The 18,154-nt window shown below is 40.0% G+C and overlaps 1 protein-coding gene and 1 long non-coding RNA gene across 4 annotated transcripts in view; both read right to left on the bottom strand.

The window, feature by feature from the left end:
* The window catches only part of glut1a (glucose transporter 1A), a 59,271-nt gene that overhangs the window by 18,257 nt on the left and 22,860 nt on the right, over window positions 1-18,154 (bottom strand). The window contains 1 exon segment of one of the 2 annotated variants that reach the window (NM_001124276.1): window positions 2,000-2,351. The exons of the other annotated variant lie outside the window; for it this stretch is intronic. Within the exon segment in view, the coding sequence (NP_001117748.1) occupies window positions 2,000-2,017 (18 nt within the window). The 5' untranslated portion in view covers window positions 2,018-2,351. 2 annotated transcript variants of the gene reach the window in all.
* The window catches only part of LOC149982571 (uncharacterized), a 28,463-nt gene continuing 13,581 nt past the window's right edge, over window positions 3,273-18,154 (bottom strand). For both annotated transcript variants that reach the window (XR_016497292.1, XR_016497291.1), the window contains exon 2: window positions 3,273-4,312. This is a non-coding gene — a long non-coding RNA (uncharacterized LOC149982571). The remainder of the gene's footprint in view (window positions 4,313-18,154) is intronic.

Raw genomic sequence — 18,154 nt, 5'->3', positions numbered from 1 at the left:
CTCTACGTTTGTGCCAGTTTCAATTACAGCATTCCCAGATCTCTTAATCCAATATTTTATAGAAAAGAGTCATTAGGCCTCATTAGAACAAACACACTGACACATACATTAAAGGGCATACTGAAAGGGCAGTCATGCAGAGGGAAATACAGCTAGTGGACCGTCTTGAAGGAAGGCAGTGGATTGAGTGGAATTAAGCTTTTAGAAGGAAGGAACTGAATGCCGGCTTTGGGCTTAATCAAAAGCCTAAACTGTCAGCTCTGCCAAAAATGTAACTGTTTCTTAGAGAGTTATCCACTCAACACAGACCAGGTCAACTGTATGCTTGACCCCAATTACCTTGTTTCTTACCCAAGAAAAAAAGAGGCCTCTACTGAACTAAAAACAAAGCCTATTGTTTAGAGTCAAGCTTTGAGAGGACTCACAATTTGTGCCCTAACTGCCCATGAATTCAGTCATGTTTTGATTGTTACGCTCTGCGCCGGAGGGGAAAAGCGCTATTAGTTGAATGCTTGTTATCTAGTCTATAAAGGGAACAAAGATGTTAGACGGTATTGTTATTTGGAGAGAGGAAGTTAAACAGCCACTAGGTGAGCAGTCAAACAGGGGATGTGTCTATCTGAATAGGTGTATCAAAGTTGGGTCAAAAGGTACTACTTTGCAGACAGATGGGCCAGAACATCATGTGTGCTCAGAGGTGAGTATGGATAAATGCTTAATATTATGCACACATGATTGAACCATGGCTGGTGACAGCTTGATGGCTTTTTGGCTGTTCATTTTCAACCACACCCTGGGTCACCAACACCTGCTTCCACCCACACGCTGACTGTACCTTCCCTGCCCTGCTGCACACACCCAAAGATCATAAAACCAGCCCGGTATGAAAATCCCAACCACGAGATGCTGATTAATAACACGCTCAGCGCGGTATTAGCCTGGACGCACACTCAAAGCTCAAGCTGCCTGTCGAAAGCAAAACACTAGCCTAATGGGAATTATGGCTTTGACCCCCTGGTGTTTTCCTACTGTGAGTATTCCCCTTTTCGGACCGCCCCTGGCCATCTGCAGTCCTGGTATCTGTGGGAACAGAACAGGACCATTCCCATCACGTCCATGACATACTGTAGCTTTCCAGCTGAGCGCCAGGAAATCACACAGCTCTGCCAAACCAAAAAAGGGGATACAGAAAAATAACAATTTACATGTTCACCATGTCAACCAGAAGTAAACAGTAAGCGAGGACTGGGAGGGACTTTGAAGTTGTTAGGGGGTTAACTAACCACACAGGATCAGCGGTAAGAGTCAGCCATATCAGAGACCAGATGAGTCACGTCTCTTCCTTTTACTACTGTAAACCAACAATAAGCAAATATTACATTGGACAAATAAAAATGTAAAACAAGTGAAGACCTCATATACTGTGATAAAACAGATAATCTCAATCTAGACTTTAATGTGCTGCCTTCCCGTGAGTAATGGCATCATACATGATACAGGCATGATGTCAACAGAGGGGGATGCAGGTTTATTAGCCAGGATACAGGTAATTTATCATCTTTAAAAAGGGATTATGAATAGCCAATTAGGGGCCACACACGTAGGCATACCGCACGATACGATTTGACGCTGGCGGCATGCTTCATTTCCCCAGCAGCCGGATATCCCACTGCGTCCAAATATGCTGGTGAGCAGCACAGCGCACATGATTTACATTTCAATTGAATGAAACAATGAAATGCTGAGTCAGCTAGTGTAACTTCTTGAAAAAAAGTCTTACCATTCTGAACCCATTGACATTAACAAGCTAACCTAACCAGTTTTTCAGACAAGCTAGCTTGTCTCCCCCACCTCTCTCTCTCTCCCCCACCCCTCTCTCGCTCTCTCTCTCTCTCTCTCTCAGAGAGGCACAGACAGACACACAAACACACCGTTTTGTATATTGGTTTCTAAGAATGCTTCTAACTAGTCGTTAGCCTCACTTAAGAGTCACAATTACCTTGCCGCCTGAATCCATCGCCGCAGCGTGGCTTGTCGATATTATTGCTGGCAATCTTTAAATGTCAATACTTTAGTTTGGGTAACTTCCGCGGGTCTTCTTTTGGCTCAGACGACGTGTCTCATTTTTACAGTTTCCCGTTTAAAAAAAAGTATGACTGATACAATAGGTCATAAAAAATAGTAGCTTCTTCTTTATTTTCAGAGTAATTCTTTGTTTCCAAAATGACTTCAGTTCATCTTGTTTATTCCCCCTGTGTTATTTCTGCCATGAACTCAAAACTTCAGATTAATTATGTCCCAAAGTTTTCTTGGGTTTTTGAAGTAGTTCGTTCTTCGAGTAGCCTACAGACTGCTCTTTAGGGAAATAAAACCGTGAATATATGTCCTCTAGTCCGACTACAGTGATTGGCTGACGCAAGAGTTTAGTTCGGCCCATGGAGGTGTGTAAGGAGGCCGGTTTCTATCTCTGAACTTCTATTGGTTTAAACGTGCACCGCTTTCACGAGGTTCCGACATTAATTCCGAATAGTGTCACGTCGTTGTGTTGAAGAAATAGGGTAGGTAGTTGTGTTAAGCACATCCTCCTTAATGTGTTTAATTGCACTGATACATTTTCTGGTGTTATTACAATTTGGTGGAGGCGCGAGCCTTGTAATAACATGGTTATTATTATACTGGTCCGACTCATGCACCAAGGGGGCGCAAATTTACCCACCATTGCTGATAGTTTTAGTTCATGGCGTGAAATGACACTGACAGTGGATGATGCGCCACCTTTTTATCTAATTTGCAACCCCCAAGTAGGCTATTTATAGGCTAACGTGATCTCGCCCACTATAAGGATAGCATCTCCATACTTAATAATACTTAATAATCAGTACTTTATCCCAATACTAACAGAGAACAGGTAGCCCAGGCCTTCTAATGATAACTTTGAAGGACAGCCCTGATTATTAGGCACACACAAGACAGCATCCAGTCAGTCATCCTTTGTTTCTAAGCATCTTGCTGTATCCCTGTGTGTTCAGTCCTTCATAAACAATGTTTCAAACGTCCAACATCTGATCTTTGACCAACGCTGGTGATGTGACATGGGTGCCCTCTATTCAAAACCATATTGTGATGGAGATGTTTGTTATTAGAGGCGTGTAAAAACAAATATTTTCATGTGAATAAATGAAACTGCGTAATACCTTTTGTTTGAGATGGCTGGGAAGTGTCCGGTCTGAGTGCATGCAAAAAATTACAAAAATAATCTTGAGACCAGAAAGGAAAATGCATGTGTTTATACAGTGGAAATGAAAGAGACAGAAACAGGATAAAAATGATAGAAATGGAAGAAATGTGTTCCCTTTTAGTTTCATCTATTCCCTTTGAAACCTTGAAAAAACAAAAACAGGCAAATACAGAGACAAAGGCCGGTGAGTATGCCATTTGGACCGACCTGGCCTAAAGCAACAGGCTGCGGTACAGAGGTGGAGAAAGACCAACATGGTATTTCACATATTCTGGAGGTTTGTCATGTCTGAATAATCATGAGGCAATCTCAAATCAAATCAAATGTTATTGGTCACATACAGTACACGTGCTTAGCAGATGTTATTGTGATTGTAGCGAAATGCTTGTGCTTCTATTTCCGACAGTGCAGCAATATCTAACAAGTAATGTCTAACAATTTCACAACAAATACCTAATACACACAAATCTAAGTAAAGGAATAGAAAAATAATATATAAAGATATGGATGAGCAATTTCATAGCGGCATAGGCTAAGATGCAATAGATAGTATAGAATAGTATAGAATATAATACAGTATATACACATGAGATGAGTAATATGTGAACATTAGGGGCAGCAGGTGGCCTAGTGGTTAGAGCGTTGGACTATTAACCAAAAGGTTGCAAGATCAAATCCCAGAGCAGACAAGGTAAAACTGCTGTTCTGCTGTCATTGAAAATAAGAATTTGTTCTTAACTGACTTGCCTAGTTAAATAAAGGTAAAATATATATTAAAGTGACTACTGTTAATTTATTAAAGTGGCCAACGATTTCAATCTGTGCTCGTGATGGATATTTAACAGTCTGATGACCTTGAGATAGAAGCTGTGTTTCAGTCTCTTGGTCCCAGCTTTTTGATGCACCTCGCCTTCTGGATGATAGCGGGGTGAACAGGCAGTGGCTCGGGTGGTTGTTGTCCTTGATGACCTTTTTGGCCTTCCTGTGACATCGGGTGCTGTAGGGTGTCCTGGAGAGCCCTCTCGTTGTGGGCGGTGAAGTTTCCATACCAGGCAGATGCTCTCAATTGTGCATCTGTAAAGGTTTGTGAGGGTTTTAGGTAACAATCTAAGTTTTGATTTGTGAAATAAAAAATTGTCACTCAAAACTAGTTCCACTGGTGATACTAAAAATAGCCTAGTTATTTTCTATTTTCATCACACCCTGACCTTGTGATGCAAAATCATAAGCTTATTTACCAAGGAATGGTGTAGGAATGTCAAGGCTGAGCAATTAACAGATCATCAAAGATTGTCAAAAGGTGTTATACACGTTCAGGAGTTATAATGCAGTGCTAGAACACCTGATTGTTGCTTGTTGCTGTTTAATTTATTTGCATAGTCTTACCAATTACTGGTTGATCTGGCAGATAATGTGTTAATATGTTCTTAGTCAATTTACTATGTAAAATGAATACATAAAAAAAATCACAAATCTTGAATCAAACAGACCAAGTAATGTCTAGTAGTCTCGCTTTCCAGATTCATGGAGCTCCACAGTGGTTGTGTGAAGAGACTGGGTCGTGTCTAATTGACATGAGGCTAGCAACAATTTCTGACCTGAAAAGTTCTGCATTGAGTATGCTAGTGTTCAGGTCATGTTAGAGTACAGTTGACCACGTAAAGAAGCATTGAGACGTCAAAGTGTGTTTCCTCTCTGATCCTCTGAGCCTCATGGTCCGCAGCACTCAGATACAGGATGAGGGGAGGAGGGAAAGGTGTAGAGTCACTTCATTACAACACACACAATGTGCCAATCTTTTGTTAGAGATGGCGGGGAGGCGTCCTGTCGTTTAAATAGAAAGAAAATAGCCAAGAGAGCGGAATGGGAAAAGGAAGGGAGACTGGGAAAGACTGACAGATTTAGGAATTCTTTTTTTTTTTTTTTGTCTTTTAAGAATTTCCTTTGAAATCTATTAAAAACAATAACAGACATGGCTTTAAACAAAGAGGGGGTGGATACTATGAAAGGTCCTGTATTGTGCACTAAATCAAAAACCAAGGATGCCAGGCATGAGACGGTCACATTGTCCTCTGAAATGGAAGCAAATTACAGAATGGGATACATTATAATAACATGGTGAGATTATGGTAACACATTACAATTACTCACAGTGATAACATTATTTGCCCAGGTTAGGTTCCTATTTAAATATTCAACATGTTACCTGCAGTAAGAATGTGTAAACTCATGACTCATAGCTTAGTTGTCCCCCCACCTCTTCCATAGGTTTTTGGAGTTTATAGCTTTGCTTTACCTCTGAACACAAAGCTGCAGGGCAAATTTACAGATGAAGAAAAGGTCATGCTGGGGATCCTCCGAGCACCAGGATCCCCAGCATTACGCACTCAAGCCACCATCAGTACGCACACCTACCTTCCCCCTTCACGCGCATCAGCGCGCATCATTGGACTCAATTACTTGTGTCATTACCTTCCCTATATCTGTATGTTCCCAGGCTCTGTTCCCTGCTTCGGGATTCATTGTCATTTGTCTGTGTTACCTGTGTTCTGACGCTGTTCCTGTCTTGTTCCACGTCTGTTCCCTATTAAATGTTTGACTCCCCGTACCTGCTTCTCCTCTCCAGCGTCACTTCTTACACATGGGCTCATGCATATACTCCTGAGCCTCATTCACCAGCCTCGTTGTCTCAATAATGCATTGCTCAATAGTTGCTCTTGTCAGAGATGTTCTCATTGAGTGTTCTTTAAATGGCCCTCTCGTCATTGCCCAATGCTCCGATTAAGCGGAACCCTATTCCATCACTATTGTCTTAAAAACGACGAGGCTTAGAATGTGGTTAAACTTCACATTAAAAAAACTCCAACCACATTTTGGACCTAATCCAAGGAAAGTCCTGGAAGATGAGTCATAGTCATCCATCCCCATGCTCTAATTTTAAACAAGGCCATGTGCACATGAGCAGTTGATAAGAATGAACCTGTCAGTTATCTGAAGCAGCAGTCACACAATGTGTGGCTGTCAAAAATGAAGGCCACACATTCTCCAATGTCCAGAACCTTCAAGTATCTGCCTTCTCTTTCCATGTCTAGTCCATGTCCATCTACACTTATTGTAACATATCACCTTTATTCATTGACTGGAATGGAATATTTTTATGTTTTCAATTGAAGTGGAACACATGCAGATGGGCGTATCTTTCTGCTATACTCATTGTTTTCCTAAGGGAGTAGGAGGAGGGCTACTGAGAGCTGGTTTTGATTCATACCGGGATGACGAATTTCAAGGATTTGTATCAGCGGAAATGCGACAATAGAAAGCATCTTACAAGATTGATCCATGAAAGACAAAGAACAAGAAGCGTGCCTTGCATCTTTGCTGGGGCTTTTCCTCCAACGGAGCAGGCAGACGCTCTCTGGAGACATGCAGAAGCTTGGGCTTGGGCCTATCTGAGATACACTTCAAATGCCTTCTTTCATTATGTAGCCACAATGCTCTACGTCAGTGATGCCTTTATTTCCTCCCACTGCCTGGGTGACTGTCTGCCACAAGACCAGCGCCCGTTAACCCTGTTTCTGTGGGGAACTTTAACTCATTATTTCTCTGTGGCTGCGTATTCTGATTTTAACCCGTGGATGTCCTTTTCTCAGAATAATACTTGGAAGTTTGCTGCAAGTGAAAGTAGAGAAACCCAAGAGCGTGAGACTGTAGTAGGAGACACAGGACCCTTTTAGAAGACTATAGACCTTCTATTAGATATTGTTTTATGTCACCAATGGAAGAGTAACAGGCCTAGTCCATAGATGAATGGGCTTCTTTGGCTCAGTAATGCAATGTTTGGTAGGCCAAGGCCACTGGCCTTGATAACATTGATAACATTTTTGACATGCGTTTTTCTGGATTTTTTTGTTGTTATTCTGTCTCTCACTGATCAAATAAACCTACCATTAAAATTAAAGACTGATCATTTCTTTGTCAGTGGGCAAATGTACAAAATCAGCAGGGGATCAAATACTTTTTTCCCTCACTGTACATTCACATGTGAAAATCACATTTGCTGTTTCATATGTGAAAAACTTCCACAACTTGCAATTCCACACTTTCATATTTTTTTTTTTTTTACATGTGACTGTTTTTCACATGTGGAATTGCAAGTGCACATATAAAAAACAATCACATCACAAAAAAACTGCGGGACAAGGGAGAGATATTGTGGGACATTCGCTGAACAGTGGACAGAGTCATTTGGGGGGGGGGCAGGTTAATGGATCACGTTCAAATGGCGACATAGTTCTGCTGTATGAAGGTCAGTTGAAGGGGCACTTCTTAGTTGTTACAGTACATCCATTTTTGAACGTATAAATTAATAATATGTACCAATTGATTTGTGAGAAATATAACGTATCAATTTCCATGAGCTTAGTTCAACTGTCGTACCCCATCAGAACCCAAAATAAAAGCTTGTTTTACTCCAATGTTTGTAAATTAAGTAAATGTTAACAACCACACTATAGCCTAAAAACATTGTTAAAACTATAATTTTGATATCATGGATGGTCAGTCCTTGCATCCATAGCGTAGTCTATGGATTTTAGAGTGGTTGCTTTTCCCCAGTTCCATCCCTCAGCTTTTTACTGAAACTGTGGCGGGGAGATCACTTTGTGTTTCAATTAAGGATTGCCGCTTTAAACACCTTTAATAGAGTAATAGTGTTATTATATGGTTACCTTTGTGCCAATAATATCAAGCAACACTTCTGAACTCAAGAACAAAATTCTTAGTATGGCAAACAAAATATATTGAAAGCAAAACATAAACCCAAAAGTATTGATAGCATAACAAATTATTGCAAGCAAATAATTTTGAAATGCGAGAGCAAATTAATTGTACATAAAATAATGATATTGAAAGCAAAACGGTTTGCCTCGACTTTGTCTCGGGCCTAATAACACCCATGCAAATATGTCCTCAAAACATCGGCTTCTCTTCTCCATTATCATTTCATTTAGACCTAGGACCCTTTTAAATCCACTTCCTGCCTGAAAGACATGCCCAAAGTAAACTACCTGTAGCTCAGGCCCTGAAGCCAGGATATGCAAATAATAGGTACCATTGGAAAAAACACTTTGAAGTGTGTAGAAATGTTAAAATAATGTAGGTGAATATAACACAATAGATATGGTAGGAGAAAATCCAAAGAAAAACCAAACCAATTTTTTGTTGTTGTAGAGAGAGACCATCCTCTTAAAAATGCAAGAGAAAGGTCATATTTAAAATAAGAAAATTCCCTGGATGCTATTCCTATGGCTTCCACAGGGTGTCAGCAGTCTATGTTCAAGGTTTCAGGCTTGTAACTTCAAAAATTAATAAGAAATAACAGTTTCAGTTTGCGGGACACAGTCTTGTAAATTCGTGTTTGCACACGCCATGAAACATTACTCACCTGCTAAAATCGGTTTCCTATTGAACATACTTCTTTCCGAAAGATATGTTATAGTTTGATTACATTTTTGGGTATCTAAGGAGTAATACGTATTTTGACTTGTTGAAACAAAGTTTAGGGGTAGATTTTCAGATTCCTTTCTCTGCAAGTTGAACGAGTGGATTACTCAAATTGATAGCGCCAACTAAACAGAATTTTTGGGATATAAAGAAGGATTGTATCTAACACAACAACACACTATATGTTATAGCTGGTACCCTTTGGGTGACAAATCAGAGGAAGATTTTCAAAACGTAAGTGAATAGTTTATCGTTATATGTGAATGTATGAAACCTGTGCAGGTGGAAAAATATTTGTATGTTTGGCGCCGTCCTCAAACAATCGCATGGCATGTTTTCGCTGTAATAACTACTGTAAATCGGACAGCGGATTTTAGACACTTACTGTATATGTACATACAGTGGGGCAGAAAAGTATTTAGTCAGCCACAAATTGTGCAAGTTCTCCCACTTAAAAAGATCCAGAAAATCACATTGTAGGATTTTTAATGAATTTATTTGTAAATTATGGTGGAAAATAAGTATTTGGTCAATAACAAAAGTTTATCTCAATACTTTGTTATATACCTTTTGTTGGCAATGACAGAGGTCAAACGTTTACTGTAAGTCTTCACAAGGTTTTCACACACTGTTGCTGGTATTTTGGCCCATTCCTCCATGCAGATCTCCTCTAGAGCAGTGATGTTTTGGGGCTATTGTACTTGTTTGAGAAATGTCCTCTGGTCTAATGAAACAATAATGGACCATCATTATGTTTGGAGGAAAAAGAGGGAGGCTTGCAAGCCAAAGAACACCATCCCAACCGTGAAGCACGGGGATGGCAGCATCATGTTGTGGGTGTGCTTTGCTGCAGGAAGGACTGGTGCACTTCACAAAATAGATGGCATCATGAGGCAGGACAATTATGTGGATATATTGAAGCAACATCTCAAAACATCAGTCAGGAAGTTAAAGCTTGGTCTCAAATGGGTCTTCCAAACGGACAATGACCCCAAGCACACTTCGAAAGTTGTGGCAAAATGGCTGAAAGACAACAAAGTCAAGGTATTGGAGTGGGCATCACAAAGCCCTGACCTCAACCCTATAGAACATTTGTGGGCAGACCTGAAAACGCGTGTGCTAGCAAGGAGGCCTACAAACCTGACTCAGTTACACCAGCTCTGTCAAGACTTATTGTGGGAAGCTTGTGGAAGGCTACCTGAAACATTTGACCCAAGTTGAACAATTTAAAGGAAATGCTACCAAATACTAATTGACTGTATGTAAACTTCTGACCCACTGGGAAAGTGATGAAATAAATAATTATATCTATTATTATTCTGACATTTCACATTCTTAAAATTAAGTGGTGATCCTAACTAAAGACAGGGATTTTTTTTTTTTTTTTTACTAAAATTAAATGTCAGGAATTGTTAAAAACTGAGTTTAATTGTATTTGGCTAAGGTGTAAACTTCCGACTTCAACTGTAGCTACCATAACATAGCAATGTTTATTGTTGTCAGGTAAAAAATACAAACATTTTACAAAGGAGAAGAATTCTACTGTCTGAAAAGGTACAGACCCAGGGCCGGCGTTATGGGTGGGCAGGATCCGTACCTCTGTGCCTTTCCAAATTAAATATTGAAATATTGATAATTTATTTGACTGTGTAAATACAGAAGACAACAAATTGACACTACAAAATTCGTAACAGTTTCCGCCTTCCACATTGTTAGGGCGGCCATCTCGTCATTATATACAGATCTCTGGTTTTGGTTTATTTCAGAAACATTATGTGTTTTGTCAATATTTGTATTGTATTTTGATTGGAGTGCTCCTTGAGAAATGAGTATGTGTCTGGTTTCTATGTCCTGATAATGTAAAGGGAGCGCGCACGCCTGAGCATGCATAGACGTAGCCCTACCAGGTCTGCTGCATGCAAATGTAGGAATGTGCCCATTTGGCAGTGTGATTTCTGATTGTCATAACTCACCATGTCCACAACTAATAATCTGAGTTTGTCAGACATTTTTTCCTCACCTCACACATTGTAAACGAAGTCTGTTTTTTTTAATCATCCATTGCAAACGATAGTTCCTCAGTAGGCTTATTCTATAAACGCCAAGCCTCAGAGTGAAAGTGTAAACTATCATGATATATCCAGTGGAAATGTCATTGAAAAAAAACAACTGTCTGTCCCTAGCTCACTGGCGCAGGGTACACTGTTGCAAGTTCGCTAGTGACAGCTTTCCTGGATCCAGCTGATGATTTAATACAATGTTGCACTTCACTAGCAATAGCTCAACTCAAGACAGGTAGAAAGGGAGGCAGACATGTGGAGTAGAGAGATTAATGTGATTGAAAGAAACAGAATTTCCATCAGGATTTTTTCTACTGCTTTTATTAGTCGACATTAGGCCTATGTATTTTACTTAGTTGATGATGGAAGTTATAGGCCTACTGTTGCATTGGCCTATAGCAGTGGTAATCATTGCACAGCCCTCTGGCTGCATGCGGCCTGCGAGCCAGTGGCGGATTTAGGTATAGGCGACATGGGCAGCTGTCCGGGGCGGCATCTTGCCGGTGGCGACACGGGTTGCCCGCACCAACATTTTTTGGAATGGTGACATTTGCACGATCGGTTTTCTATCGCTCATTTGCACGTCATGTCAATGATATCATGTCACCGTGTGGGACTGTGGGTCAATTAACCTTGACGGAGTGGGCACCCTGATTCTAGTTTGTGAGCTAGGCAGGCTACTGTCTGGGAAGGTCTCCCACTCAGAAGTACGAGATGGGGAGGGGGGCGGATGGAGCTTGACCTCAGATCTCCCCACTGGAAGCCTGAGGTAGGGGGAGCGGGGAATCTATCAAATAGCGCACCTTTAACTTTGTACGGTACTAATGCAGTTAGTAAAATCAGTCACACTACGAAATGCTACCAAATAAACCACAATTCATTCATAATACTGTAAATATATAGTTTCACTGACATAGTGTTGCATTTTTTTCTGGTTTGTGCGAAATCGTTAAGAATAATATAAAACCAGTGTGCACACCACCAAGGTGAATTGGTTTAGTCTTGACTCTTAGTTGACAGTGTTGAGGGATGGGTAATGTATTGATGCTCGAGTGCCAAATCAACACAAATTTGTTTCTATTTGTCTTTGTTACTTCTTTTTAATATTTCTGAGTCTTATTTTGGTATATATTTATATAGTTTTAAATGTTATGATTATTTATTTGTGTTGTTCCAAATGTCTGAATAAAAATTACTGTTAGTTGAGAATGGTGTTTTTTTGTTGTTGGTGAAGGGCCGTTGAAGGGAGGCGGGGGGGGGGGTACCATACAAGCTAGAACCGCCACTGCTACGGGCCCTTAATTTGCAGCTCGCAGTGATTTTCCTATTTTCCATTCATAATACATAACAATGATACAATTTAAATTCAATGTGTTTAATGCAGGCCTGCATCACTTCATTGAATACATCTACTGTTCCATGGACAGCAGATATATGGCAGTATAGCGCAGCTGTTGAACAGAAAGGCCGAAATAGAATGTTAGCCGAAATAGAACGCAACTGCTCAGCTACAGCGACCTACACATATCTATTTGCCACTAGCTAATTTTGCAGTCTGGTCGACATGGATCGATTTACTGTAAAAAAAGAAACGTAAATCTGTTGACAATGAGTGCTGGTGCTGGAGAACAACGTGACAGCTATGAACGAACAACCAACGAGAACCAGGAAAATCAGGAAGATGGCCGCGGGGAAATGCCGCTAGCTAACGTAACTACGGTGAGAAATTGACAATTATTTTTTTGTACTGCATGATGGGACTAGCTCACTTTGTCTTATTTGCCAGATGGCAGTCAATTGTTAAATGAGCACATTTAGAGAGACATCTCCAGTAACATCATGCCCACTTTGACAAAAACATCCGCCACAAAGCAACTTCAGAAACAACAACATAGAGCAAATCAAAGGAAAGTTCAAAGGACAACAACAAATGAGAAACAGATATAGCACTGTTGCAGAGAAAACGAAAGAGGCATCATATGAGATTGATTGGATACTCACAAGAAACAAGAAGGCCTTCACATATATGGAGATTGTCAAAGCATGTTTTTTGACCTCAGTCAAATTATTGAATGCTGATTTCACAAACAAGGAAGCTGTTTTAAAATTATTTTTTTAAACTCTGTTTATTAAGTTTTACACACACACACACACACACACACACACACACACACAGACAAGACAAAGCAATATAAATAATATACTCAACTAGAAAAAAAATACAAATAAAAATACAAATAAAAAAATAGCTTTAAAGATACCATACTTTAGACAAGTTAAACACACCAGGCAGAAGGCTACAGAGGTTAAAGGGCAATCTATAGTACAGGGACAGAGCAAACACCTCACCATTGTTCCTGTAAACAGTCAAGGGATAAGGGTGGAGAAATGCAACCACTCACAGAGAGTCATGGCAACAGACCGACCATCCACTGGACCAAAAATAAAGTTTACAATGCTTTAAAATAAAAAAAATAAAAAAATAGAATGATTATTCATGTAGGCGTGAACAAAATGTAAAAATAACTGGGAAAAACAAGCTCACACTTCAGTCTCTGCCCGGGCAAGATGAACAAGGCATCTGCGGATCACAATCAATAAGCACATGGACCTTAATGCCCCCCCCAGCAAAAACACAGAGAGAAGCTCCTCCAACCCTTCAGTCACAGACTTATTTTAGTTTTAATTGGAATGCCAGCAGAGGATGGACTGTTTAAAGTGAGACCGGAATGGAGCCCAAGCCTCATTAAACAGTTTGGGGTTCCCACGTGAATTGAATTGAATTTTTTCTAGTTTCAGAGAGCACAACACATCAATATTTATAAGATGGGGGAGCTGCCATCTAAGGAAGCTGTTTTAAAGCAAATTAAGAGACTGCAACTCTCAGACTCGACCATAACCGGAGGCATATAATACATTGGCAAGGACATCGGTAAACAACTGATTACTGACATATCCTTGGCGCCGTGTTTTTCAGAGGATATTCTGAAAGCCCTTTTAATTTTTTTTGCTGATAATAATATTGACTGGTCAAATCTGGCATCTATGTGCACTGACGGCGCCCCAAACAAGCAAGCAAGGGGAGCGAGGAGCCAGAGCTGGATGATCAACAGTGGCTTTTTAACTGGCATCACCTGCCACGTGAACACGATGAATCTCCAGCTCCAAGGGAAAGCTAAAAGTCCGGGGAAAATGCTGCGTGTGGTCAAAGCATTTCAAAATAAAATCACCACACTGTTCATACCTGACAGACAGTTTGTTAATTTACCAAAATTCAGAGCGGTCACCACATCCAACCCAGACATGCTGCAACATTTTAGCTATGATGCATTTGTGCATGTGTTGAAAGAGTTGAAGTTGGAGTTTGAGTCAAGATTCAAGGATATCATGGAGTACAAGGAGTTTTTCATCTTCATTGAGAACCCCTTTCATGTGTCATCCAGTGTCATCTCTGACCCCAGTCATCACAGCCCTCTGTCCTGACCGTGCTGGAATAGAGAGTGAAATAGTGGAGCTGCAGGCAAATTACACATTGCAAGGTGAACTAAGATCAGGTGTTACCCATTTCTGGAGCCTTGTGTCAGACATAGAGTATCCACTTCTGAAGCAGTGTGTGCAAAAGGTGACAACTTTGTTGTCAGCACTTATTCATGTGAAGCAACCTTTTCAACAATGAACATTGTGAAACAAAAACATAGAAACAGACTGACCAATGCACACCTGGATTGCCTCACAAGGATAGCAACAACAGACTATACATTTAGAATGAATTCAGTCAAGGAACAGAAGGGACATTTTTGCTCATACAACTACTAAGGTAACCCTTAATATGGGTCTTATACATGTGATGTTGCCTATTTGATGTGTGTACAGTATGTATATATTTGTGATGTGCTGTACATCAAATAAATTGCATGTGCTCTATTACTCTGAGTTTGTTCTCAATTGATAATTGGTAATATTGGAAGAAAAAGTATAATAAATTAAAGATGTGCGCAACCCTCTGAATGATTGTCTCAACCAAAAGTGTCCCCCTTACAAAAAATAGTGAGTAAGTAGCACAAATTCAGAGTACTAGAGCACATGCAATTGATTTGATGTACACACATAGGTTATCTCTGAGTTCTATGCACTCACTTCTTTAGCCACCGACGGTATCAATGTGTCCATGTGGCAGAGGCTGGTGCTCATGCCTTAGTGGAATTTTAACGTTGAGATTTTATCATTTTACTTCAGATTTTTGATAAACCACGTGACAATGGTTTTGAGAAACAAAAACGTTACTTTTGAAATGATACTGTTCCACGAAAATGCACATACATTTTTTATAAAATCACAACTTTCACGCAGATCCATAGAAAATGGTAGGACAAATTGTAAGCTTCCTCCAAACTTGAAACTCAGGAGCTGCTTATGAGCTATACTATAACACTCATTAAAGCGCGTGCACACATAGGAGGTTCCTTGAAAAAACATGCCCACCGATGGATATCAAAGGGACCGTCAAACAGATTCGCTCTGCCCCCGGCTCTACAGACCTGATGCGGCACTGTTTTTAATTGTCTGAAAAGTTTTTAATTGCAATGTTATCAATTGTCACTATCGACATGTTACTGTAGCTGCGTTCTATGTCTGTAAAGGGTTGCTGTAGATATAAATTAATTGCCTGGCCCTAGCGGTCATACATAAGTAATAGGGACATTATTCTGCATTGTAAATTGACGTGGTGTTTTGTGTTTTTTTTTTCTTATCGTTTTAATGAAAAACAATAACAATAAATGTCAGTTTAAACGTCAAGAAAAAGTGTACACTTGTCACATCCCTATTCACAACCTCCTATGTAGGACAGCAGTTGTGGTTCTTGTGCTGAGCAGATTTTTGGTGAATGACAAGGATAACGATGATGTCCTCTAGACAGAAGAGCCTCCCCTCATTCTGCAGACTGCTGTAGTGAGTCACTAACCTTTCTCAGCAAGGAATGTGCCACAGGTGTTTCTGATAACCAGACTGGACCGCTCCTGTTTGGAAGCCCATCCTACAATCTGGGCATTGCAACAGTATTCAAGACCATCCCAGACAAGGATAAAACAGAAGTTGTACTTCATCAGAGAGAGCTTTACAAAATCAGTGTTAGGCCTGTTGTTGTAGAAGATGGCTCAAATAGGTTAGTACAGTGTTCATCAATGTAATCAATGATTATTCAACCTTTGCCCAGTGACCGCTGCCTCAGCTGACAATGTTTTGATGTTTTCACAGCTTCATACAAATTAAAACACACCTCTCAAATGGTTTTGCTGGCCTTAAGTCCATGCTCTTCCCAGCAGCAACATACAATTGGACCTCTGTTATTAAGGCTAAAGCCATGGCATGTTAATCTGGACCCATGGAGATTGTTGGCCTTCTGAACTGCTTAAAACTGTGGCCAACTTCCAAGAATCCTTTCCCAGCCATCTTGCAGCTAATGCTGAACAGCATTGAAACGTCATCTTCCCAATTATTTGCTCAATGGTTGTATGTTTGAGTTAACTTAGAATGATGAAGGATTATTCAATTGTTTTCCCTCTATAGGATGAAACTGGGCTTCGAAGACATCCCTTTGTTAAGATGGTATTACAAAGCCAGCTTTAAGTGGAACTGTACTGAAGGAATTGCCATTTCTCATTGGCAGGTAATGGACATCACATGGTTTTCGTGATTACTAACATCTAAGTCCTACAGTATATTAGGCCTGATAGTGAATCTGGCCTACAAAAAAGTATGACTGTATTTTTGTAATAATGCAGTGCAGTCCATGAGAATAGATCAAGGAGAGCTTGTGTGTCATAAAGCACCATGAAAAAGTGTTTTAGTGCCAAAGCAATGAATTATAAAGTAATTATAAAGTATTATAAAGTAAGACCTGATCCTGTTCCTTGTCACCGCTCTCTCATTTGAGACAGGAAATGCCATGTCTTCCTCATGGTACTCTGTCAGGATCAGAGGTGTAGATTGGTTGCTGAACAACACGAAACAACGTGATATTTTTGCGTAAGCTTGCTTCACACCTGAGCCCATGACTTGTATGCTCCTCACCGCTGTACAGTATTTACAGTAAACTCCCAGATAACAAATTCACTCTCCTTCTTTTATGGCAGTTGTTAACATGATTTCCTTCCACTGTTCTGATATGAACCATGAACAAAATTGTGAAACACTAAGCAGGTATGTAACAATGGCAATAACTTTTACATAAAACTGGTCAATGTAACAACTTGCCGGATAATGTAATAAACATGTGGAACAAGGTAGATGCATATTATGCAAACCTCTACTACTTTGTGTGTCAACAAAGGCCTTATTTGTCAAGACAGACTTTGGAATAAGCATATATCCAAACAATGCATGTGTGTTTAAATATGTCCCTCAACGCTGCCTATACTTTGTGTCAGCTTAGCTATGCCAATTGATATCAGAAAGATCAATTGACCACTGAACTGACACCCTGAAATGCCTTGAGAAATGACCCCGAGTCCCAACTTTGCTTTACAGCATTACAGATTCATATAGTTTTGTCATGTTTGAGGGTATTACAGAAGACATTGAGCAAGCATACCACAACGTGTCTTTAATTAGGATTATTTATTTATTTTTACACATAATTGACAGAGTCTTTGGCTTACACATGGCCAAAGTCAGACCATTAGCCTTCCTGTAGAAGCACTACTGTATTTGGAGGATTATTTATTTGGATGTGTGGATTTGGCATACTGCCATGGGCCCAACCTAATGTCTGTTTGCATTAATTCATCATGTCAGATCGGACTGTTTAAATGACCTTATAAAGCAGTGAAAGAGGATCCAAGAATGCAGGACTATCATACTAAAATATTTACTGAACTATTACAATTTACAACTGAACTTCCATTCACACTAATCTAATGACATCCAATCAAATAAAAGTTTATTTGTCACGTGCGCCGAATACAACAGGTACAACCATACAATGAATTGCTTACTTACAGGCTCTAACCAAAAGTGCAAAAAAGGTATTAGGTAAACAATAGGTAAGTAAAGAAATAAAACAACAGTTAAAAGACAAGCTATATACAGTAGCGAGGCTATAAAAGTAGCGAGGCTACATACAGACACCGGTTAGTCAGGCTGATTGAGGTAGTATGTACGTGTAGATATGGTTAAAGTGACTATGCATATATGATGAACAGAGAGTAGCAGTAGCGTGAAAGAGGGGTTGGCGGGTAGTGGGTGGCGGGACACAATGCAGATAGCCCGGTTAGCCAATGTACGGGAGCACTGGTTGGTGGCCCATTGAGGTAGTGTGTACATGAATGTATAGTTAAAGTGACTATGCATATAT

The sequence above is a fragment of the Oncorhynchus mykiss genome, chromosome 7, assembly GCF_057628025.1.
Source record: "Oncorhynchus mykiss isolate SJ-2025 chromosome 7, ASM5762802v1, whole genome shotgun sequence".
NCBI lineage: Eukaryota > Metazoa > Chordata > Actinopteri > Salmoniformes > Salmonidae > Oncorhynchus > Oncorhynchus mykiss.
Note: the sequence above shows the minus strand (reverse complement) of the source record. Positions and strands in the feature narration are given on the sequence as shown.